This window comes from Poromitra crassiceps, assembly GCF_964638095.1.
Source record: "Poromitra crassiceps genome assembly, chromosome: 2".
In the NCBI taxonomy this organism is placed as follows: domain Eukaryota; kingdom Metazoa; phylum Chordata; class Actinopteri; order Beryciformes; family Melamphaidae; genus Poromitra; species Poromitra crassiceps.
Genome location: NC_139624.1, coordinates 57632695 through 57658356, shown reverse-complemented (window position 1 = coordinate 57658356; position 25662 = coordinate 57632695). Strand labels below are relative to the sequence as shown.

Here is a 25662-nt window from a genome sequence, read left to right as displayed (position 1 = left end):
TGCATCGCCTAGTCAATGAACAAACTGACAGGGAAACATATGTAACAGTTCCGTTGGAGAGGGGAGATAGAGGGCGCCCCAGATTTAAAATAAGCAATGAATATGTGTCTGAGCTTCTTAATATGGGCCTATCCGTGAGGTGCATTGCCAAGCTTTTAGGGGTTTCTAAGTGGACGCTGCACAGACGTATGGATGATTGGGGTTACTCTGTGAGGGCTCTCTACAGTGGCTTAAAGGATGGGTTTTCCGTGGGGAATATGAATATATATTAAATCTCACGCCCCTAAGGTTTTCGAATCCGTTGAAATTTTTGAAATTGGAGGTTTACTCACAGAGATATCAACCGAAATCCACTCTGTGTGTGGGGGGGGGTGGTGGGGGGGAGGTGCGGGTGCGGGGACTCGAAATACTACATTTCCCACAATGCACTGGGCTCGCGTGGCCTTCGTTTTTATGCCCACCCCTCAGGCATTTGGCTGATATCAAACTCCAGTAGGTGGCGGTAATGCACATATATGTTTGCCAACCGCCATAAAACTCAAAGAAGAAGAAGAAGAAGGCTTCGACAATAAAATATACAAAGAACAAGAAATAAATCGAAAATAAAATTGCCTCCAAATTGCACCAAATGTAAACGGTAGTATATATGTCGGGAGATGTCTTCATAAATTTTTTTTCATGCATTTTAAGGCATTTTCGTAGGAGTTACGCGCATCTGATGTTGTAACTATTTTCTGTAAAAATGTGTAAAAACGGGTACATTGCTCAGCGTTGATTTCGTTACTTCAACCCACCTACTACTAGATGTAAAATTTGACGAGCTTTCCAATGCCGCCAGTCCCGTGTCGATTAGTGCTTCCGTTCCCGAGATAATGGTCTCTTTGCAAGGAACTATGGGAAGCTAATATTAGCTACAGCAGGCTAGGCGGTTGACAAGATGGCTGCGTTTTTGTTTTGGTCAAGGCCTCTGAAGGGGCGTGGAGGACCTCTAGAGGCGGGACCATGGCCAACAACAGTTGTAGTTCATAGGTGCACGACTTCCGCAAGGCGGACTTAGGCCAGATGACGCGAAACGCGTCGGCTGGCCCAAAAAATATGTGAGAGATGCTTGATATCTCTGGCAGTGAATATCCAATTTCAAAAATTTCAACGGATTCGAAAACCTTAGGGGCGTGAGATTTAATATATATTCATATTCCCCACGGAAAACCCATCCTTTAACTGATGATGAACTTGACATCGTGGTGTCAGCCATCATCTCCAGCAACCCACATGCTGGATACCGAATGATGCTTGGACTGCTGCGGGCAGAGGGACATCGAGTGCAGTTGCAGAGGGTTCGTGCATCAATGCACAGAGTTGACACTGCAGGGATTGTGTTAAGAATGTCACAGATGAGGTGTGTGGTACGCAGAACATACTCCGTCCCTGGCTCCAGATCGCTGATGCATATCGACACAAACCACAAACTTATAAGGTTGGTTGTGTTTGTCAAATAGAAAGCTATTACAGGCTTTGTTCACAATGTAGTAAATAAGGTGACAAATGATTATGTTCAACCCCCTCCCCCTGTCTCAATTAAGGTACAATATGGTGATATTCGGAGGAATTGACGGCTTCTCAAGGAAGGTAAAGATGATAATTTGATGAAGGCTCTTTTCACAACATATATTTTAACCATAGCATAACAATTATTTATGTGCTGAAAATGAGTATTTTCATATGGACACTTACAGAATGTAGTGATAGCTTTTGGTAATGAATGTTCTGTTTACCAAAATGGAACTTCGCAAATAAAACTCTGTGGTTTAAGGCAGTGGTTCTCAAATGGGGGTCCGCGGACCCCAAGGGGTCCGTGGCACTTTGCCAGGGGGTCCGTGAAAAGTTTTCAGGTAAAATTAAAAAAAATAAAATGCTACATCTTAGTATTTTTGGTCAGATTATGATACATATATCTCAGTATCTCTGCTGCATAACTTTGTACAACAAAGAAATAAAAAATAATCTGTTCTGCTTTGTGACTGATAAAAACAACAGCTGTGAAATTTCTTGTCATATTTGAGAATTGTGTTGGTGATTGTATGATTGTGATAGCTGCCTATATACATTAATATTTTAAATATATTGAAATTAAATATTCTTCAGTCCTTGTATTCAAGTGACCCTCCTGTCTTTTTACCCAAAATACTATTTCACCCATTATAGCAGACTATTGTTGTGAAGGTTCATCTTCAGCTGAGCATAGTGGTCAGAGACATCCAGCCTATCTGCTATCAAAATCCCCACTCTCCAGACAGGGTACCCCTGTGACCTGACAGGAAACACTTGATCCAGCTTTAATTTAGATTCTTACAACATATTCGAAGATGGTAAACAAAATGGTAATTCCACAGGAACTCAAATCTTGGGTTGAAAACGAATAAGTCGATTAAAAAACAACCTAGCCTACAGACTAGACCCTTCAAATCTATAAAGAAAAGAGTTACATTATACTTATTGAAGCCTGTAGGGAAAACGGTGATAACTTGAGTTTGTATAGCAATACCAAATGGACTATAGCCTATGTGCTACAGAGTAAGCTTAAAGAAGAAACTATTCTACCATCTAAGCTAAAGCTTAGTTTCATCACCTTATTCCACACATGGATAACTTTCGATGGTTTATCCATACCGTATCTTCCAGTGAGAACAGAGTAGGCTACACAAGAGTTGGCTGTCATACATTAAGGCTCACGCCGCTTCCGGGTTAGGCATATGAAGGCATATGATTTCGTCAGACATTTATTACAATGCTCTTTTTATAAGCATTTTACAGAATGTCGGCCTATAGCCTATGGAAAATAAAATGGATGAAATCCCTTAGTTCATAATGAAGTGTGAGTGACTTTAACTCTAGCTGAGAGGGCATTATTAAAGTATTGTGTATGCCGCTTCTGGGTTAGGCATATGAAGGCATATGATTTCGTCAGACATTTATTACAATGCTCTTTTTATAAGCATTTTACAGAATGTCGGCCTATATGGAAAATAAAATGGATGAAATCCCTTAGTTCATAATGAAGTGTGAGTGACTTTAACTCTAGCTGAGAGGGCATTATTAAAGTATTGTGTATGTAAGAGTAGCAGCTGGGTAGCCCACATTTTCCGTTTTATAGCCTATACGATGTCAATGTGTACCAATGAAAAGTTATCTTCAAAATGATGTAGCCTAACAAGACAGGTGAAAATAATTGAAATGTGAAGCAGCTAGTTATCCTGGAAGCTTTGACACAATCAAATTGTATGAATTACATCTCCATAAAAACAAGCAAATGAAAATGAAGTAGGCTACTGTCGGGATGACAGGAACAGTGACGCAAGTCAGTTCTCAGGTTGACCCAGCATTGCAAGATGCTGGCGTCGTTTATTCATCCTCCACAAACAACTGAACTGCACATGATGGCCTAGCTCACGGTTTTTCAATGTCTCAGATTATGGGTCTCCCCTCACTCAGACAAAGCCCCCCATCATCACGATTATGTTATTTTATCCAACTTTGCCACTCAACAAACTGACTCAAGATAGTCTGATAGTAGGCTACTATTTGACATATTTCAGACTACACATAAAAATGTCTGAAGGCATTAATTTGTTCTGACTGGGAAAGTGGGAAATACAGTAAACTTTCCCAAAACTACTGTAGCCTATCTCTTAACTATATCTTTACCAAATTACACACATTTAGGAAATTCTATTAGATCTCCTTTGAATGAATAATAACAAATGTGATATTTTTTCACTTTTATTCACTGAGCTTCCCCTGAAACTGTTTGCCCTCAAGTGAGTGAACTTTGACAATGCCTTTGATGTCACACCTCAACATCCATAATAAACCTGTGGATCCTCTATGCACACAACCACCACAAACTCAGGTAGGTCAGCAATTTGGCATGATGGCAACAGGAGATCCACCGTCATCCTTTTCCTCTTCTCCAAGCCAGATGATGTCTAGAACCATCAACATTATTGAAAAGAGTCAAAAGCTTAAGCTTAATTTGAGTGTTAGGCCAATTTCACACATTCTGGAAATCATCTCGCGACCCACCCAGGCGACCCCCCGGGCGGTCCCGACCCCCACTTTGGGAACCACTGATCTAGGGCAAGCATACCCTCAATGCGAGACTGAGTCGCGTTGAGGCTTGGGCGAGCAAATCAGTGTTTTATTAGCCTACACCTTTATTGTTATTTTCTTTACGTTATTTTTAATTCTCTGTTTGTTCCCTCCATGGCTAAATTAAGGTTTACCTTACCTATATTGGAGATAGATAGGTGGTCACAGTCTGAGTAACGTTATAAGCTATTAAAATAGAGAAGTTGATTCTTGAGGTCTGTGATTCCCTATTGCTTTCACTTTCAGCCGCTTATCTAAACGTTAACGATGCCAGGCGATTAAATAGCATGGCTGGTTACAGCCTGCTGGCGCTAGAGGGCGCTGCTAGTAAAGGAGTAGAGTAGAGCGGGAGAAGAGGAGAAATTAAGAAGTGTAAACAAGCCAAAAATAAAGATGGACGTTCCCTGTTAAACGCATACGCGTTAGTTGTAATTCCAAACTCTAACATAACACCCAGTCTCTCTCTGCACACCATGTCCTGCATGAGGGCGCAGAGCGAGCGGTATGCCCGGTGCTCTTATTTTGGTGGGGTTATTGAGGAGGCGGGACATCCCTTAGCAAGCGATCCCCCTGATTGGCTGATTACATTTGTGGATTGACGCTGTGGTGAAGGGGGAGCAAAAAGATTTGTAGACGAATGCAATGCATTCCACACACAGGCTGTGATGTACAAACACTAATTCAACACTTGAACACCTAGCATAGCGATCCACACACACACTGTGATGTGCAAACACAGATTCTACACTTGAACACTGAGCATTGCACATAATTTGTATGTGTGTCTGGAAACAGTGGTTTGAAAATACAAGTTAGAGTGTGTTTGTTTGCAAATTGCGAAGAGTGCATTTGTAGAAAATTCCACCATAAAACAGCGGTGCAATAGTGTCAAAATTCAGAAAATAAATGCGAAACAATCTACAAACAGAAATTCTGGTTTTGAAGTACAAGTCACTGAAATCTATTTGTGGATCATGACGTGGATTTAAAATGTATTTGTGGACCATGTTTTCCATTTGCGGATCATGATGTGTTTGTTTGTGGATTTTAAATCTATTTGTGGATTTTAAATCTGTTTGTGGATTTTGGTTTCAAGTGTGGATCATGTTTTAGTGTTTACAGATTGTACTATCTATTTGTGACTCATAATCTGTGCATTTACAGTTGTTCAAATTATTTGATACGGGTAGGTGAATGTGTTTTGCACCTACTTCACCGCATCGGTATGTGCAAAAATGTGAGTGTGTGTGTTTCTTGTTTTGTGATTTGTATAATAGGTTTTGTGCACCTGTAATGAAGAATTTGAGAAGGTGTAACTGTTGTGTTGTGTTTGTGGGAGAGAGAAAAAAAGGGGGCGGTAAATAGCGTGACGCTCCCATCCCGTCCTGTGGTTGAAACTCCTCACTGTCAGGTTAAAAGAAGCGGTTGGCGACTATCGGAGGAGACATGCGCCAGTCTACAACTCTCCCCATAGGCACAATGGATAAATCCATTTGGATGTCTGCTGTGATTAAGATTACAACCTGCTGCTTCTTCTATATGAGGGTTTGCAAATGCTTTGATCTCTGAATCATCCAGGATTGTTTCAAATCCGCATGTTTGTTTCCCTCCAGAGACACCAGTGAGTTCAGTGAAAGGAAGATGTCCAGGTGACCCGGGTATCTCTGCCACTAGATTTTAGACAAATATCCCTCGTCCAAATGACAATGCTTTACAGTGAACAGCTTGCTGCAATAGGAGTGTTATCTACAGTATAAAAGCACGCACTGCATCAATGTTACAGTTATTGAAATGTCAGTCTTGTTCCGAAGAGATACTGTAAATTGTGGCTCTCTGAAATCTATCACGCTGTATGCGAACAGCCCAGTGACAGGGAGAAAATTGCATTTGAGTCACAGTTATTTGCCGTGAATAAAATAGTGGCAGCATGGACGCTCTGTCCTCATGGAGGACGATCAATGACATATTTGTTGATAAAAATGGAGAAAAAAATAAATAATTAATAAGTAAGTGACTTGGGTGGCTCACCTGCTATGCACATACCACAAAGGCTTAAGCCCGAAACGCACAGGGAGCGAAACTTGATGCTCGTCATTTGACGCGCGTCAATTTATGCCCCTATAGCGCACTGCAGGCATCACATCTGAAATGTATACACCACAGAATGACAGAACCATCACTATTTGGGGGAAAAGGCCACTCATTTATATGTAATCAGGCACAATTGACCGATTAAAAAAAGTTGTTATACCGTAGTTTTGAGCCCCTGTCATAAGCCTCTTCTAAACATGAACTGCGGATTATAACCTCTAGAATCAGGTCTCCGACTATCCGCCGCAGTTACCCTGCTAGACATGACTCAATAAACCGCTTAATCACTTTCTAAACATGGGGAGAAGCTCCCGCGCGGTTTGGAGCACAGTGTTGCTGCCTACTGTAGAGGAAAGGTAGGCTACAAAATAGGCTACAATTCTCTCCTCTGGCTCAATATGTTTCGAGTGCATTTATTCCTCTAGTATTCTTCTCAGAGATCGACTTTGCAGCCGGAAATATAGCCTTTTGTTCGGCATGTCATTCTGGGCAAGCTTGGGATAGAGGCTGTTGGATCATCCTACCTGTCTGTCGTGCAGAGGGGGAGAGAAAAAAGGCAGCGCTGCGGGGGGAAATTATGCAATTCTGTCCAAACATTCTAATCTCATCATGACATCCAGGGATAGGCTATGTTTTGCTAGCCGATGTGTTTAGAACCTTATTCTCACGTTGTAGTTTTGGTGCGTGTTCGGCCGTTTAAAACAATGGGTGGGCTTCCAAACGCTGGGATCTGACGCTCCCTGTGCGTGTTGGCCTTTAGTCCTTCGCGTGGCCTACCCGGGTTCGAATCCGACCCATGGTCCTTTGCCGCATGTCATCACCTCTCTCTCCCCACCTTTCCTGTCTGCCTACTGCCCTATCTAATAAAGGCAAAATGCCCCCAAAAATGATCTAAAATCAAATAAAATAATAAGTGACTTGAAATGCTTTCGTTCAAACTCTAAGCCTAAGCTGCCCCCCACTGACATCAGAGACAGAGTCATGCTTGATGGATGGATTTCTTTAAAGCAGAAGAGGACAGGAGAGGCGATTATCTGGTCTTACATTTAGCTCGGACATCAAAACTCACTGGCATCACTAGGCCTGCTCGCCGGTGCATATTGCCTACGTTGCGATCCATTATTTTTAATGAGGGCACAATTATGCCTCCTTATGTTCCTGTAGCGTCGTGCCGAGATTGCCTGTAATTTCCCCGGCGCCAAGATCAAACGCCAACACCACCACTGACATAAAGGCAGAACAAATGATGAATGGATCCCACAGACAGAATTAGAGAAAGAAGTTTTCCAGATACAAAATGGTCGCGCCTCCTGTTATTTTCTTTTTGATGTGGGTGATCTACCTCTCATCAAAGGAGAGAGGAGAGGAGGCAGCAGGGCCAAACAGAGCAGGGGGCGGGCTTGGTCGTGATTTCCTTAACTTCCTCTGACACTGCTATGTCAGACGGAGAGAACTGTCGGGTTTAGTGTGACGGAGGGGAAGGAAGAAGGAGAGATTGGACAAACATGGAGAGTGGAGGAGGAGGGGGAGGATAAGTGGGGGTTTCCCAGTGTATAAAAGATTGATCTTGTCAAGGTGAAAGCCTGGGGCATGTAAGTCTCTGGTGCAGTGCGCTTAAATTACAATCAATCACAGTTTGGAGCGAACGTTATGGGCACACACCATTCTTAAAGAGAAAAACACCATTGGGTTTTACATGAAGAATGTGTTCCATTTCTCCATGCAGTGGGCGGGTGGTGCCTTGGGATTGCCCGAACATGTGGTTATCCATAGCATTAGAGCAGACAGGACAGAAAGCAACATGTACAGTACTACCCTCCATCTTTCTCTTGACAAGGTCTTGGATCTTACTCAACTTAGATCGTTGGCTAGATGAACCTGACCATTTTCTGGATTACAAGCATCGGCTCAGACTCCCTAGGTTGTTGTTTTTTGGTCAGGTTACAACTGGGTCCATTTGCAGCCTCTAGTATTGCAGCATGTTCAGTAGTAACAAATTGCAATATCGGAGTAATCCGCTTCGAGAGGAGTGGTGGTAATCAGCAGCAAACACCTGTGGCCGTGCAGGGCGGGGGAAGGGGGGGGTCAAATGTCATCAGGCACACGCGGGGGTCTCTAAAACCCCTGGAGGGAGAGGGGTCTCCTAGCAGACCTCCATCCCAAATCAATTAGCGGTGTGCTGGCTCCTGGCTCTGCTCGCCTCCCTGGAGCCTCGGAAGTGTGGAGGTTTCTATTCTGCAAAGCCAGTTAGACAAGGTCCAATCTTTCATCCGTCTGCCACGATACTGACGACTAAAGACAAATGACAACAAAAAAGAGGAAAGATGACAGCAGGGCAGCTTTGGGAGCCCCAGCACGCTGTCACATTACTTTTGGACTGTTTAGCCTGTCTCTTCCTTCCTTCCTTCCTTCCTTCCTTTCTTTCTTTCTTTCTTTCTTTCTTTCTTTCTTTCTTTCTTTCTTTCTTTCTTTCTTTCTTTCTTTCTTTCTTTCTTTCTTTCTTTTCCCATCCCCTGACACCATAGTAGGGCTGGGTATTGTTTAAAAAATTACGCTAAGTACCAATGGTATCTCAGCACGCTGAACTGCCAACACCGTCACATACACCGCAGTCGACTTCACCATCACAGATTGAACTGCCAACACCGTCACATACACCGCAGTCGACTTCACCATCATAGACTGAACTGCCAACAACGTCACATACACCGCACTCGACTTCACCATCACAGACTGTACGGGCTGTAGCTGCTGCACTAGTGGGCCGATCACATGTCGCATTCAAATGAATAATGCTTATTTTCTAGATCTGTGTACAAAAAGGATTGAAGGCAGGTATTGTTTGACTGGAGAAGTTTCGATACGACCTGGGACTGGGTTATCTCGGTCGAAACCTTAAAGATATTGAGTACCGATACCCAGCCCGACACCATAGTGGTTTACTGTCATCTGCCCGGGCAAGTTCTTGATGAGATCCTGTGCCTGTGTGAGTGTGTGCTAATTCCACATTCAGACCACAAGCAGGTGACTCCTAGTCGTCGTCAGCAGGCATCGTTACGACCTGTCTGTTCACACTCTTTTTCTCCACACCTTGTCAGATGTGCTTTGACCAACTTCCCCCCTGTACACACTGTACATGCATACAGACAGAACCTGCTTCTCAATCCCACCTGCCTCTGCTATTTCTGTCCACAATCTCTGTTTGCTATTATACATTTCCTCTCCAGCCCCGGCCTCAATGTCTGTCTGTCTGTCTGTCTGTCTATCTGTCCACCCACTCCGTCGACACACACCCTCCCTCTTTCCACCCTCCCTCTGATCAACTTGACTTTTATTCTGGGCCTGAGTGTCAGACTGGCATGTCTGACATGCTGTGAAGTGCCCGTCTGAGGGTTGTTTCTCAGCTGGAACGGGACCATCTGAAGCTGCCGAGCTGCAGCGCTGCCATTGGCCCGAGCCAGGGGGCTAGTCTTCAGCTGCTCACGTGCACAGCCCTGTTCTGCATTCCCTCTGAAGCTGAGGCTGTGAACGTATCTGTGTACATCAGCCAACACATATTTCTGGACCACATCTCTGAACAGTATGTATGTTGCCATTTTGATCTGCATCCATGCACATATTCCTGTATATGTCTTTGTTCTATGAGCTGGATGCATATCTGTATGTATGCTACTTCCACCAGTAAGTGCTAACAGTGCACATTGGTACATCTGGACTCATTTCTGTATGTTGCCTACATCTGACAAGGAGATACAGTAGCGAACAATGCTGCATACCATGCACATATTTCTGCACACATGTTTTCATATTTGTGTACATAATGTATGTTAGCTACATCTGTCCATCTAATGATGTGCATAGTTCACAATGAATATTTCAACACCTGGACCACTTTCTGTATATACAGTATGCTTTGTTTGTACAGTATATAATGGTCTCACATTAATATACCTGTGTAGCTGGCAATGCACACCCACTGCAATTTGTAAATCTATCAGTGATATTATTGATATATTGTACTTCATTTAGTTGCTATATTCTTTTCAATATGTCTTTTAGCTTTATTACTTATGTTGTCTTCAGTACTCAATCCCTCTTAATTGTATCTCCATCCTATTGTTTGCTGCTGTGATGATCCATTTTCCCCATGAGAAAACTGGATAAAAGGTTAATCTAAACTAGACCACAAGAGATACACATTTATAGTATCATTAAGCATACTAAATGTTGCAGCTTTTACCTCCTGATTGGCTGCTGTGAGCTCCTCCTCCAAGGCCGAGACCCTCTCCAGTGACACCCGTAGTCTCTCTCTCACCTGAAAAGCAAAACAACCAAGCATGTATCATGACTTTAATGGATGAACCACGTTCTTAACATGTGCATTTGCACTCAGATGGATAGGTAGCTAACAGCCTGAGGAAATGGCAGGAAGCTTTATGCTTATGATCCATATCCCCTCGACTCCTATTAGTGCTCCACTCTTAAGGAAGCAGGGGTTAATATGGCAGAACACAATCCCCAGTGCCACAGCAGAGGCAGCATCTGTCCTCTCCTCCCACAATGCTTTGCTGCAACTTCAGCTTCTGTCCAGGGTTCTGAGGCTTTTACTGCTTTTAAAGCACCAGCTGCTGGGAGGAGATTCCCTTCCCTCCCTCCTACTCTCATCTCTCCCTTTGCAACCTGAGAGAACTCGTGGCTCACTTGTCCTCTTCCGAGTTCCTGTATAGGTTGAGGCGATGTCTCATCATAGATGCTGGGTTAGCTGGCTCCGCCTGCCTGGTGGCATGGTCAGGGTGGGGTAAATCCCCTGTTCTATCCATTCAGCAAAGTTAGAATTTAGCTGATAGCCCAGCTCAGGCAGACACGATCGGGGATTTAACCACTGCAGTAAACGCACATCTGAGCAGACGTCTTGTGTTCTGCTCTAGAATCCCAAAACCTGTAGTTTAGAGCCGCAGTACCTTCCTTTGGTGAGTCAGCCTATTGATATATGGGCGGTTTTACCCCACTCGCGCGCCAGCCGTATAACATTTTGTGGGCGTTCCCAGACATGCCGACTGTCTCTATAGAGAGCCAAAGTCGACGTCACCGACGCCATTTATTTTCCCATAGACATTTCATAAAATGCTTATAAAAGTAGTTTTACTTGGTCAAACCAAACAATTCAGCTATATTTAGAAACAGGAGAGACCATAGAACATTTCGCTCAGACAAAAACAACAACAAAAACATTGAAAATCCGCAATTTTTATGTATGTATATAATTTTTTTATTGTTTCGTTTTCAGACATCAGTTTAAAGCCATAAGCAATTGGGTGTACAACTCCAAGCAAAAAAACAACACAACTGCAGGCGGGACAGAACCCAAAACAAATAATCTTCAAATAAGTTGTATACGGTGTGACAGTGTCCAACAGTGTGAGTGCTTAATCTGAGAAGAAACATTTTCTCTCACGCCGTAAACTTAGTCCCATATCCAGTTGATTATACAGATTTTTGATTGATTTTGATTTTTACAGTTTTAAATGGTTAAAAACAAAAAACACAAAACAAAAAAAACAAGTAAACAAATTCAAACTGAAAGACAGAAAAGAGAAAGAAGAAAAGCAAACAAACAAAAACAAAATAGGAGACAAAAACAAACAAAAACATTACAACATGGTGCTACCAACTTACTCAAATATGTGTGCAAGAATATGCAAATCACACATTTCTGACCTCACCCAGGTGAAAATCCGCAATTTCTAAATCAATTTTTTTTTTTTACGTTTTGGTCTGAGTGAAATGTTTTATGGTCTCTCCTGTTTCTAAATATAGCTGAATAGTTTGGTTTGACTAAGTAAAAAGATTTTTATAAGCATTTTACGAAACGTCTATGGGAAAATAAATGGCGGATGAAAGGTCGCTGATGCGCATGTTGAAGCAGGAAGTGAAATCGACTTTGGCTCTCTAGTCGTCATGCCGCTGAAGGAGCGATTACTTGTGCCCGCTGCTGCTGCCCAATTGGATGTCAGATCTCAGGAGGTTGATCCTGGCCCCGAGACACCGAGACTGCAGCCGCTTAATGCAGCTTTTTATTCCCCTTGACCAGCATGCCGTCTGAGATGTTTTCTAAGTGATGCCTTTTTGAGGAGAGGTTGAATGCATCACAGGGGCGGGGGTGATCTCACACAGGGGGCTAAGGTCATAAATCAATAGGCTCTGAGGAGGCAGAGGAGACGCTGCTAGAGACAGTTAGAGGAGAGCTGGCTAACGGCAGCAAAGGACATCTATCATAGCAGGAAAAACACACAGATGCTGCTGCAGCAATCTGTGTGGTTGGTTCAGTCCATTAACTAAACTATTAAAAAACACCCTCTTGGAATATATCATGAACACTCGTTATCGTTACTACAAAAAATATCATTATGTCATTGTCTCATTGACACTCTTTTTATACCTTCAATTTACATGCATTATTATTGGATAGAGCAGGGGTTTTCTTTTCTTCTCTTTTTTCACTGACGTTGCGCCTCCCCTGAAGCTTTCTTGTGCCCTCCAGGGGAGGCGCACCTCACAGTTTGAAAACCGCTGGGATAGAGCAAAAAATTCATACAATCCAGATGTAATTTGATTACCTCAACCATCTCTGGTCAGATACATTTTGCCAACATGTACATGCAATGTTCCTCCAATCTACTTCCAAACCCAATATAATCCTGCAGTATACAGTAGGATGTACAGTACAACCTGGATGCACATGCAAATCAAACAGGTGGCAGGCAGGTCACATAGTGACATGTAGTCAACACTTTAGTGTCAGTGTACTCATAAATGGGGGTCAAGTCAGACAATGTCTTTACTGTTAATTTTAAAGGATACCTGTATACCGGTATTATAAGAGGAAGTGACATGAGTGGAAATATGTGCTTTGCGAGGGAAAGTGTACACTGAAGACACATTTTAACGTTTGCTGTAAATGTAATCCAGCTAAATGATTTAGCTGGATTACATTACATCATATATGCAGATAGAGGAGACCCACTCTAATTCCAGGTATAACTGGCCCTTTAAAGGTGAGGTACTGCTAAAGCTGACATAAGATGATACAATATGCTGACTTACCTTCTCATCTAGAGCTTTATGGTGTTCAAACAAGGATTTTAGTGCTTTGAGGACCTCAACCTCACTGGAGACCCCCGATGGAGACTGGGCCTGCCGCTTCACCACTGTCATACGAAGTGATCGCTCGTGTCTGGACACCAGGCACTCCAGGTGCTCCAGCAGTAACTACAGAGACAGATCAGAGAGACGGTCAGCATCATCATCCACAATGTTACAAATAGGGCTGGGTATTGGTTCAAATTTCAAGAATAGATTTGATTCCGATTCACAAGTTTCCGAATCGATTAATCCCGATTCGATTCGATTCGATTTCAATATCGATTTGGTTAGTGATACTAAAACATGTTTTTTGAGCTGTAACCTGAATTACATGATTGTCCAGTTATGTAACACAGGGGTTCCCAACCTTTTTTGCGCCAAGGACGGTAGATACATGGGAAAAAAGTTGCGGACCGGTTGTCAATTTTAATGGTTATAGTTAGACATATATTTGCTTACCAGGTGGTGACAAAGGGTAAATAACAGCCTTTTCATCCGTCAATAAAGACACTTTCACAATTATGCACAGTGATTTGATTTCAGCCTATATAATTTCTAAAAGTAGATATTAATGATCAAATATTTCCATTTATATTACATACTACAGTATTTATGTTTTTGTTTCAACCACAAACATAAATAAACGTCAACTTGAAACTATGTTTCAACTACCACACACAGCCTATAATATTATAGCCTATGTTTTTTTTGTTTTTGGAATAAAAAAAATCGATCTCTGGACATATGAATCGATATCAAAGGATTAAAATAAAAATCGATTACAAATCTGAGAATCGATTTTTTTAACCCAGCCCTAGTTACAAAGTGTCACTTTATTTGTTATCACAGTCACAACCCAATCCAGCTTATGATCAGTTGCATTGATGCAATATGAAAAGGTGTTACCCTCAGTGAAATGAATGCCAAGACAGCGTTATACTGCAATGACTCTCTTATCAAAGCTGAATAACCATATGGGAAAGAAATGTCCATTTCGCTGTCAAAACACTTTGGGGGGAAAGTACCGGTACTGCACAGTGTAAAGGCACAAACAATGCAAAAATAAATTTCAACAATACCAGGGTTTCCCACACATAGAAAAGTTTGTGGCAACCTGCAACAATATCAGTACTGACCCACCACAATTTTCCCACTCTTTAATTGTAGAACTGCGTGTAGCGCATTGATTCACTCAGCCTCTAATTGCTCTCTCTGTCTCTGTGTTGCTCGGTCTTTGTCTCTCACTCATGTGCGCGCTCGTCGCTCTCTTGACCAGTCTATACGCCTCCCATTACACACGGAGCTATGAGGGATACAGGTGAGACTGACAGCACAGGGAGATGTAGCAGGGCAGAGGGTCAGAGAAGGAGATTTCTCTGTAAAAGAGGCTCATTTCTATTCTTCTCTACCTTGTAGACAAAAGCAAGCAACACTCAGAACAGTGTAGCAGTGTTTCCATTTTGAAGTTATTTTTGAAACTTGAGAAAGGGAACACTTAAGATACATAAAGGTTAGTTGTTTGTTTGACAAATGTAACTATTTAAAGTGTACATTAGATACTTTTTTGTAATCCAGGTAATGGGATCCTTTTATTGATATTAGCCTATATATCGACAATATAAGATAATGCAAGAATAAGAAGGCACCTCAAAAGCAAAAGCAATTGCAATCCTTTGGACAGTGCACAAAGGGGATTATGCTCATGTGGGTTGCTAGGTAGCATGCTAAATCAACTGCCAGTAGAAAGCATCCCAAGGAGGGAGGAGAGAGGCACAGTAGAGCTGGAGGAGCTAACTTCCAGCAATAAAGGGAACTATCATGAAACCACCATGATGTGTTTGGAAGAGAGAATACATGTCTGGCTGCAGACGTAAAAGACTATTCACTGACATTTTGTTGTTGCTCAGGTTCAGCTACGAGACAAGAGTAAAATATGTCCTGCATTCACTTCTGCATGTTTCCTCCTTGGCTCTGCATCCTGGAGACACTGCAGTTTCACGATAGGCTACTAATGCAGATATTAACACTCCGTCCCCTCTTGGGAGTTGTCCAATACAATATAACACTTACCACCCCAATCGTGATGATCTGCTAAGAGAGCACAGCATCAGTTTCAGAGCCTGCCTCAAAATAATCACCTCATTCTTTCTGAGAAAAACCCTCCTCAAGCGGCAGCATCAACCCCGGCATAACTCCACTTCCCTAGCCTAAACAAAAGCTAAAGCTGCGGCTGGATGATATGTATTGTGTGGTTCACCACTTGTGAAACAAAGTTCCCACTGGCATCACTGTTGAACAAAAGTGGAGTCATTCACTTTTTTAGGAAAGACCGCCAAGGTCCTTAGTAAGCAAAAGAAGGAACACAGAAGGTTTTATGAGAGACAAATTACATCTAATCCCATTAACCCTCTACTATTCTACTACAGTGTATATTCTAGACCAAATTTATCAAATCCAAGGGCCGGGGGCCAAATCCGGCCCAGCATCTCATTTTATGTGGCCCACGAGAGCTAAAGAATACAATTGGCGCAATATAATTCTAATTAGTTCTGATCATTGTAGGCTACTAGTTGTCTGTTTGCCATTATTTTTCCTATAATTCTGCTTTCAGAGCTAGTTATTAATTACTAAGTTATTATTACTAAAAACCAATAATAATCTAATCAGAGGCAATTATGAAATATGATAACAAGTAGGCATACACTTATATGGAGTTACATTGACAACTTTGATGGCAACCATAATGCTGATGTGGCCTGGGATGAAATTGAGTTTGACACCCCTGTATCTAGACTACGGGCTCTATCGTTGCATTGCAGCCTAGAAACTGCGTTTAGTGCCAGGCGCAGCCCAGATTAGTGGATGTGGACCAGCGCACTTGATATCTTGGTGTCGGCGCAACAGGTGGCCTTAATCATTATAACCACGCCTTTTAAGCGTAAAATTATGCACCATCTGCTCATTGGGGAACTGCAGTAAACGAATCACATGCTTCACTTTTCAGCTCCAATTCCACGGAGCGATCCAGTCCGGCTTCAGAAAAGCCGAGGGCTCTGATCTCCCCCCCTCCCTTTTATCCCCTCTTGTCTGTCCCCATATATAGGCTATTATTCCATATTATTCTCAAACCAATCTAACTGCAGTTTAAATACTGCAAACATGTAAATACGCTACACTATAGCAAGAGCAAAGTGAAAAGAATGTTCTAAACGCATCAGCTAGAAAAAGCCTATCCTATGATGAGATTAATTAGATTGGTGAAAGTTTGTCTATGAATGATATCGTTTTGCTACCTTTTCTTCTCCCCTGCTGCACAGGTAGGATGATGCACATAAATATAGCCTACATTATGTAAAGACATTGCATAAATGTGTTTTTATTGGAAACTAAAATGTGAAGTAGAGCCAATTTATTGGAGCGGACATCACAGTAGGACATGACAGTAGAACCGCGTTACACTGTCACTCATCTAAATCACGTTAAATCTACAAGGGATATATATAGCCCCAATATGACATATATGTTTCACATAGAGTGGTGTTTTCATTTCGATGTTTTATTTGGTCCAATATTCAAATGTTCTACAATTGCAGGTTGTGTTACCATTACACATTATTTAGATCTACCTTTATATCTATTTCAGCTCATTTGGTTGCTATTTATTAGCGAAATGGATTAGCCCTATGCATGCTGGGAGATTTCACTTGCCAGGCAGTGAACTTACAACTTCTTTTTTCTATCGGACGTGTGTTGTGTCTGTCTGAGCAAGGGAGTCAGAGAGAGAGAGTCATATTGTGCCTGTCAGACTGATCAAGAGAGAGGGAGTGACACAGAGAAGGGTGACAGAGGAGAGGCAGAGGAGCGCTCCGCTCAACTGGTGCACTGAATATGCCTGGTTTTCAAAAGCGCAAAGCGCTAAATTAACGGCAGGTAGGAAGATATCATTAGGCCGGTATTTAACACATTCACTGCCAACAGTTTTTTTTTTTACTGTAGGTAGCTTCTGCCAAGGGTTTTTTTGAGGATTCTGGCTCATCTTTCAAGAGCCGAGGATTATTTTCTGCTAGGAATTTGTGAACACAAAATATCTCAAAAGAACTAATAGAATGTGTGCTTTCTCTGTCTAAAATAGTTAGTTTGTAGAGTTAGTAGTTATGTAGGCATTAGCAGTTGAATACAGCATGGTTTCAGCGTCTGAAAAGGAAAGTTGAGATAAATGCCTTTTTGTGAAATTCGATAGAACAGTCACTTTAACCATTTATTTTTGGCATCAGTAACACATCAGACATCTAAACAATAGTTCTGAACAGTAATTTCCTCCATAACACCACCCCCATCCCCCTCTCCTTCAAACTCCTCCCTCCGTGTGTGTTCTCCTCCTCCCTCCGTGGCTCTGCAGCGGGCGTGTCACAAGCGAGTTTCTGCTGTCTGTGCTGCCTGGCTGCTGGCGGCCGCTCTTTGGGCGAGTCTGGATGGGGCTCGTTCGTTTTCGGTTGTGAGCTCAGCTGGAATGAAGCTGCGTGCGATTCTGGGCTTTCTGCTGGTGTTTCAAAGTGTGTTGCACCCATAATCTATTATGCAAATTTGCAATCCCCCACCGCCAGCTCCCAGCGCGAAAGCGAAAGCGTTTTCGCCATCCATTTTCATGAGAATGGCTTCCTCACGCTGCTGTCTTTGCTTGGCTTTCTCTCGTCTGGAGAGCACTGTCGCCACTTAGTGGGTCGGTAAAATAGGTTAAACACATTCAATAGCTCCCATATTTTTATAGGAGATGTAAAAGGGTTAGATCCACGTCCCACCATCAAAAAAGAGATAACTCGTCGACGGCAGTCAACCGTTGGATTTTTTTTGACGAGATATCTCGTCGACGGCAGTGAACATGTTAAGGCCGAAACGCCCATTCTCGCCCATTCTGGGACTGCGCCACGCCCATTTCCCCTAAAGCGCAGTTCGGAGCCTAAAGCCATGTTGATATCTTCCCGAGGCAGGCGCAAGGCACGTTTTTTTGCGTGTAAGGCCAGTTTTTGCGCCGAAGGCCTGTGGGAGAATAGGGCCCTACATGTTCCTCTTTGTTTGTGATAGCAGGAGGGGAAGAGAAGGCTGTTCATTTACTGCTCAGTTTCACCATCCTCCATTTCCCCTCCTTCTGTAAATGGTAAATTAGTTAATTAAACTTTAGTTAATAGTTATTTTACTGTTAACAAACAATTCAATAATTAATTGTGTTTACACAGAATTTATAAACCATTTAGAAAGTATTATAAATATCAGTTGCAACTGTATATTAGCTATCAAAATCATGTTTAGATCTGTCCCCCTCTGTTCTTCTAGTCTGTCCCCCTGTGTCCTCCCCTGTCCTTCTGTCTAGGCCATAAGAGTCTCAACTCAATAACCTCCTACTTACTGCGTATTGATAGTAAGGAAGTTGTTGTACATGAATTGCAATTTTAATGTGCTTTAGTGGTACTACTGTACAACCTTATTCTCAAACAGATTTGAACCATCAGCTGATCTTAAAGGTCCCAATTCGTGCAGCTGTAACCTCTTAAAAACGTGTGTCTCTGGTCCATAAAACATGATTCTGGATTAATTTGTCGAAAATATAGCAACCCCGTTTGTTGTGACGGAGTTCTCACTTCCTCATCTCGTCGCTTCGCAAGAACGGTCTGTTTCTATAATATATTCAGAACTAACATTTCCCATTTCCCAATCAGATTAGCGTCTGTGGACCAGCACGCTAGGTTGCGAGTTATCGTTAACTTAACGGTTACTACGCTAAAGAGGACATCTCAAAATGCCTAGACTTACCGAATGCACCTCTGCAGTTGCTGGATCACGTACAGTTGGCGTTGCTCCAGCTAGAAGTGTTAATTTTGTGGCTATAGACAAAATGGTGCAGGTAGCTTGTGTGAGAGAGACCCGCGCAGTATGCGTGAGGAAGCTCGTGACGTCCCAATTCCCCTCTGGGCAAACGAAGCGTTTGGGGGTGTGGCTTGGAGGAGACTGCAGGGGGAAGCTGGATAGGGACAAATCCAACTGTGGCAGTTCTGAGTAAAAAGTAAAAACAGCTTTTGCACGGAATGGGACCTTTAAACAAACAAACACAAACAAACAAACAAACACTCCCCATATATAAGTATCAACCAGAGGAGGTTTTTCCAGTGAGGCATAGGAGGATGGTCCTCCTCTATTAGATTGGGGATTTTATATTAAAAAAAATATTATCATTTTTTTTTTTTTTTCTCCCATTTTTCATTTTTCATATTTTTTTTTATAATAAAATATCAATCAAATGTGTTTTTTCTTATGTGCAGACGCTCATTTTTTCATTCATTATATTCTTAAAATGCTTCAACAACAGTGACCTGTAGGGCACTGATGGAAAGGAGAGCTCCATGCAGTCACTCTGGCCCTGGCCCCAGCCTGGGGTAGGTAGGTAAAAAAACATTCGCCTTGTGGGCGTTTATTTATTTGGTAATTTATCTAATGAAAAAATATGATTGGTTGAAAAACACTTGCAATTCACAGAGAACATGTGAGAGTGATGTGTTTTCCAACCAATCAGATTGAGCTGGAGCGGAACACGCCCTTAGCCTGGTGAAACCAGGTGAAACCTAATTGGTTGTTGATTGGATAGATTGCTAAGATTGACATTCTGTATTGTCCAATGCTGAATACGTCTGAAAATCTTGTTGAATCCGCTCCATTGGAAATGGAGGAAATGAAGACCTGACAGGCTAATAGATAGATTTACAGACAGTAGCACCTATATTTTCCCCTTTCTCTTTTCCTATGTTTTATATTATCAAGCAGTAAGTTAGCTCACAAGCCAGACAGTCGTTGCATTGTATTACGCGAGCGCCTCAACGAGTTTAGAGAGGGCAGCGTGGTACATGGAGGCTCACGGAGGCTCAGAAGCAAACACTGGGATAATTTAACCTCATCGGCTGCACTCGCACCGGCTACAGACAGCATGGATATGCAAGTAAGTCAATTAAGTTCAAGTTATCCGGGTCTTCTACTAAATTCGGCGTCCACCAAATTCGGCGTCCACCAAAGTGCTACTTTTTCGTATTATATTGTTTTATGCTGAATAGCCCGCCATTTGGCGATCTTAAACTCGCACATTTTTTAACTGAATTTGGCAGCGCGGAACGAAACATGGAACGAAACGCGGAACGAAACATGCAATGGAATGAAACGAAACTTGTAGCCTTTGTAGCCTATGTTGGACGTAGTGAAGTGTTTTTGATTGATTTGTTCATCCATCAAACCTTTTACTGACAGACTAACTGTAGCCTAAATATCTTACTTTATTTTGAGGTGCATTCCATTGCTCAGCCAGAAATTATTCCTACTTCAACTCTCTTTCTCCTGGGTGCGCCTAACGTTAAAATGCACCAGATGACAATCCATCTTATTTGTCCTCAATCTGCATTGAAAATGTGTGAAAATTCACCTTCTTGCAACAGTTGTAGCCTAAGCTAGTGGTTTTCAAAGTGGGGTTCCCAGCAAAAAGGGGGGATTAATCTATGTTCACTATAATTCCATCCATAAGTAACACAATCACAGAATGTATGACTATTTTGGTCATGGGTTTCATATAATGTCTGTGATAAAACATATCTTATATCATATATAACATCTTATCAGATGGGGGACCCTGGAACAAAATCTTATCTATATGTGGGTGCGTGGTGTAATTTGTGTGATTGAATTAAACTGAAATTAAGTTTGATGTTGCCTGCTGTAACAGTGTGGATCTATAAAGCAGTCTGTAGCCTAATGATTTCTATTGATCTTGTTTCCTTGAAGGAGACTGGTGCTGCTATTGAGATTACATTAGGGTATAGGAGTGACATATTTGGGACTCGTTTCTGGCCTACCTTGATGAGGTTAGGGGCGGCGGGTGACTTGCTCAGCTGGTTTGTCTTGGCCCCTTGTATGGGAACCCATATGCTTTTATAAGCATGTAAGCACCCTTATATGGGTGGTAGCACCATATTATAATTGTCAATCAATAGTATGCTTTGCTTTGTTTTCCAGCTGTGTCTGAGCTTGTTTGTTTTGTTTGTACGTTGTTAAAATCTGTCTTCAAACTGCAAAAGAGAAGAAAAAAAAACGCCCAATTTTTTTTGCGTCCTCCCCTATTGCCAAGCTCATCAGCCGCCACTGGTATCAACCCACTCCAGGGGCCCTATCTTGGTACAGGCGATATCCCCTATTTGCGCTTGCGCACCTGTTTGTGTGCCTTAACAATAGTGTCCAGATGTTATGCCGAGTTTTGCACCCCCACCCGGCAGCAGCTAAACGCATCTCCACCTCACGGGAGCATATTGTAATGATTTATACAGAAATGTAACTGTTTGGGGGGGCACGGTGGCGCAGTGGTAAGCGCTGTCGCCTCACAGCTAGAAGGTCCTGGGTTCGATTCCCACCTGGGACGCTGTGAGCACTGAAGGAGTGTGTGCCCGTCCGCATGTCCTCGAGTGCCCACCGCCCGGGTGGGGTCGTCAAAAAGGGCCTTTCTGTGTGGAGTTTGCATGTTCTCCCCGTGCCCCCTGGGGGTTTCCTTCATATAGGAACCCCACACCAAAACATGCAATAACCTGGTTGCTGATGTGGTGCCTGTTCGGAGGGAGGCGATAAAAATTGGATAAAAAATCGGAGGGAGAAAATTAAAGAAAAAAAAAAGTTTAAAAGTGACATAATTGTCTGGGTAGACATGACCTCCCTGTCTTCTAAGTTAAAACAGCCTTGAAACATTCACGGCACCTGCCGCAGGCGCAAATTCGAGCCGTGCCGAATAATCTGCGCCCCCAAAATGCGAGCGCAAACGGGATTTGGGCGGTCTTAAGCACCAGAATTATTCACAGGTGTGGCCAGGCAATGCCTGGGCGTTACATCAAACAAACCAATCAGATTCCCGTCTTGCAATCGCTGTGTGTGTGCGAGGCATGCAATATGCTGTCATTCTCTCCATGCGTAATAGAGTGGACTCAGTCGTGCCAAGGACAGAGAGAGATGGAGAGAGCTTATTGACAGATCGTCTGTGATGCCAACGACCCTCCGGGTTATGGGATAGGTGAAGGTGAATAGCCTATATCCATTGTCCAACAAGTTTTCTCAATTAATTCCCCTCTTTGCGATGTGATAAAAGTTTATCGGTGAGTTATAGTTGATTGCCTCACTGAATTATCTGCTAATAATACCCAATTTTAGCAGCGGAATTTGATGTCCTGGCGTGGCAAGGCTGTGCGTAATGACATATCCAAAAGGAATTTTACTCTGCACTGCGCTGCACAGGATGGAGATTATGGTGCACTCAAGCGCAGCGGGGTATTTAGCGCATAAGAGGTGCTTTTAAAAGCTCTTAGCGCAAAGTAATTGCCCGCTGCTGACGATAGGATAATACCATCTATCCCTACATTTTAGTAGGGATAGATTAGTTCGATAAATTTGTCCCAGTTCAGCGTTATCGACCACGACATCTTAGAGAAAACTGTGCAAGGCCTTAAATCATCTTCGTGCTGTCTCGATACCCTTCCAACAAGCTTTTTTAAAAGCGTTTATAACTGTCTGTCGTCGGACCTATTGCAAATAGTTAATAGATCCCTTGTGACCGGCACTTTTCCTGAGTCCCTGAAAACTGCAGTTATTAAACCCCTACTAAAAAAGCGTAGCCTTGATGCATCGGTAATCAGTAACTACAGACCAATATCTAATCTCCCCTTTATAGCCAAAATAATTGAAAAGGTTGTTTACCTACAACTCAATAGATTCCTAACCTCAAATGATCTCCTAGATAAACTCCAATCAGGCTTTCGCCCCCATCACAGCACTGAAACCGCGCTTACTAAAGTCATAAATTACATCAGAATGAACACAGACTCAGGCAAAAATTCGATTCTAGTGCTACTGGATCTTAGCGCTGCATTTGACACTGTTGACCACTCAATTTTATTGGACAGACTGGAAAACTGGGTTGGGCTATCGGGTACGGTCCTCCAGTGGTTCAAGTCCTATCTTCAAGACAGGAAGTACTTCGTCTCCATTGGCAATTACACATCTGACCTAACTAGGATGACCTGTGGGGTGCCTCAAGGATCCATTATGGGGCCCGTTCTCTTCAACCTTTATATGCTCCCTCTAGGCCTAATTATGCAAAAAAACAAAGTAGCCTATCATAACACTCAGTTGTATAACTCTTTCCTCAGCTGACTATGCCCCCATAGAATCATTGTGCCAGTGCATTGATCAAATAAATAACTGGATGTGTCAGAATTTCCTACAGCTAAACAAAGACAAAACTGAGGTGATCGTGTTTGGCCCCAAAGAACAAAGGCTTAAAATCACTGCATGCCTTGAGTCTCGATCCCTGAAGCCTAAGGATCAAGTCAAAAATCTTGGAGTTATTATTGATTCCGATCTCAACTTTAACTCCCACATTAAGTCAATTAGAAAATCTGCTTTTTATCATCTTAAAAATATAGCAAGAATTAGGGGATACATGTCCAGACAGGATCTAGAAAAACTAATTCACGCCTTCATTTATAGTAGGTTAGACTACTGCAATAGCCTTTTTTCTGGTCTCTCCAAAAAAGAACTTAGGCAACTTCAACTCATTCAGAATGCTGCTGCTAGAGTACTAACGAAGACTAAGAAAGCTGATCATATCACCCCAGTTCTTAAGTCCTTACATTGGTTGTCAGTGTGTCAGAGAATAGATTTTAAAATACTGTTATTAGTCTATAAATCACTTAATGGCCTAGGCCCAAAATACATAGCTGAATTGCTCCCACGCTACGAACCGTCTAGAACTCTTAGGTCAACAGGGTCCAGCTTATTAACTGTCCCTAGGATCAAATCAAATCACGGGAAGGCTGCATTTACCCACTATGCTTCTGCTAGCTGGAACAAATTGCCTGAAGACCTCAGATCTGCCCCAACCTTACTTACTTTTAAAAATAGACTAAAGACTTTTATGTTTACCATCGCTTTTAACTGCTGACAGCTACTATGCAAACCCAATGAGTCCTCTATAAGTTTTAGCTCTTTCTGCAACTGCTGCGCCTGCTGCCTATTGCACTTTTTTATACTCTTTTTTTTTTAAAGTTTTGTTGTGATGCTTTTAAATGTCCATTTTATTTCTTCTTTTCGTTTATTTTCCTGTAATACACTTTTTATACTCTTTTTTTTAAAGTTGTTGTGATGCTTTTAAATGTCTGTTTTACTCTCTTCTTTTCTTTTCTTTTCTTTTCCTGTCAACCATTTTATGTGAAGCACTTTGAATTGCCTCTGTGTATGAAATGTGCTATACAAATAAACTTGACTTGACTTGACTTGACTTATAATGACTAATAACAACAGCCAATATGCTATGTATATGCATGCTAATAAGCAACTATAGTTAATGGTGAATATGTGTTTGGTTACCAGATTTAATTGTGAAGTTTAAAAGCCCTAACAGCGTCAAACCCAAGCTTAATTAAAGTTTGGCAGGTAATTGCCCATTGGAGAATTCAAGTGATAATGAAGTGAGAGAGTGAAAATTACTTTCCTCCTGCCCTTTTTTCCCCTTGTTCCTCACCCCACTCTCTCCATTCCCTCTTCCCTCTCTGCAGTACTACAATCTTCAGCCTACACCCAGAGAGAGACAGTACACCACTCTCTGTACATCCACACTTAATAAGCACTGGGATGGAAAACACAGTTTTATCTGTCAATAGTGTCTGCTTACTCCTTTAACACGAAAGGTTTTTCATTAAAGATACAGGACTTCAGCTTCACAAATTGTTGACCCTCTAAGGTTTTCGGTTCTTCTTCCAAAATAGTCTGCACTGGACACTGTAGGGCATTAGTGCTATTTGGACTTAGTTTTCCTGTTGAGCAGCCATCCATGTGGAGTAAGTGGGAAAACGTTGAGCCAGAGTATTGGGAGCTAATGATGCCTGGCATTCGAAAACAAACATGGTTGCTCCAGTGCTTCAAGAGCCTTAAAACATAGCCACCAGATATTTTGCATTTTCTCAAGACACTGGGCTCTATCGTTAACCTGATGCTGCCAGATGGGTTCGGCCAAGCTACATTGCTGAAGAGGGCGGTCACTTTTTTCAAGCTACTAGGCAGGTGATTGGATGGACCGTCTGTCTGTCACCGTCTGGGCTTGCCAACGCCAACCAATCAGATCGACTTCCCTTCATGACATAGCAGCGCCTGGTAAACACGAACAGCTAGGACTACAATTGCTAAATAGTTAGCATGGAGGTCGCAGATTTT

General features: G+C 42.3%; 1 protein-coding gene across 1 annotated transcript in view; it reads right to left on the bottom strand.

Moving 5' to 3' along the window:
• Positions 1-25662, bottom strand: part of ppfia2 (PTPRF interacting protein alpha 2) — a gene marked incomplete at both ends in the record, with an annotated part of 380230 nt that overhangs the window by 98961 nt on the left and 255607 nt on the right. The window contains 2 exon segments of the mRNA XM_083657351.1: positions 10481-10555; positions 13345-13509. Of these exon segments, the coding sequence (XP_083513477.1) occupies positions 10481-10555; positions 13345-13509 (240 nt within the window).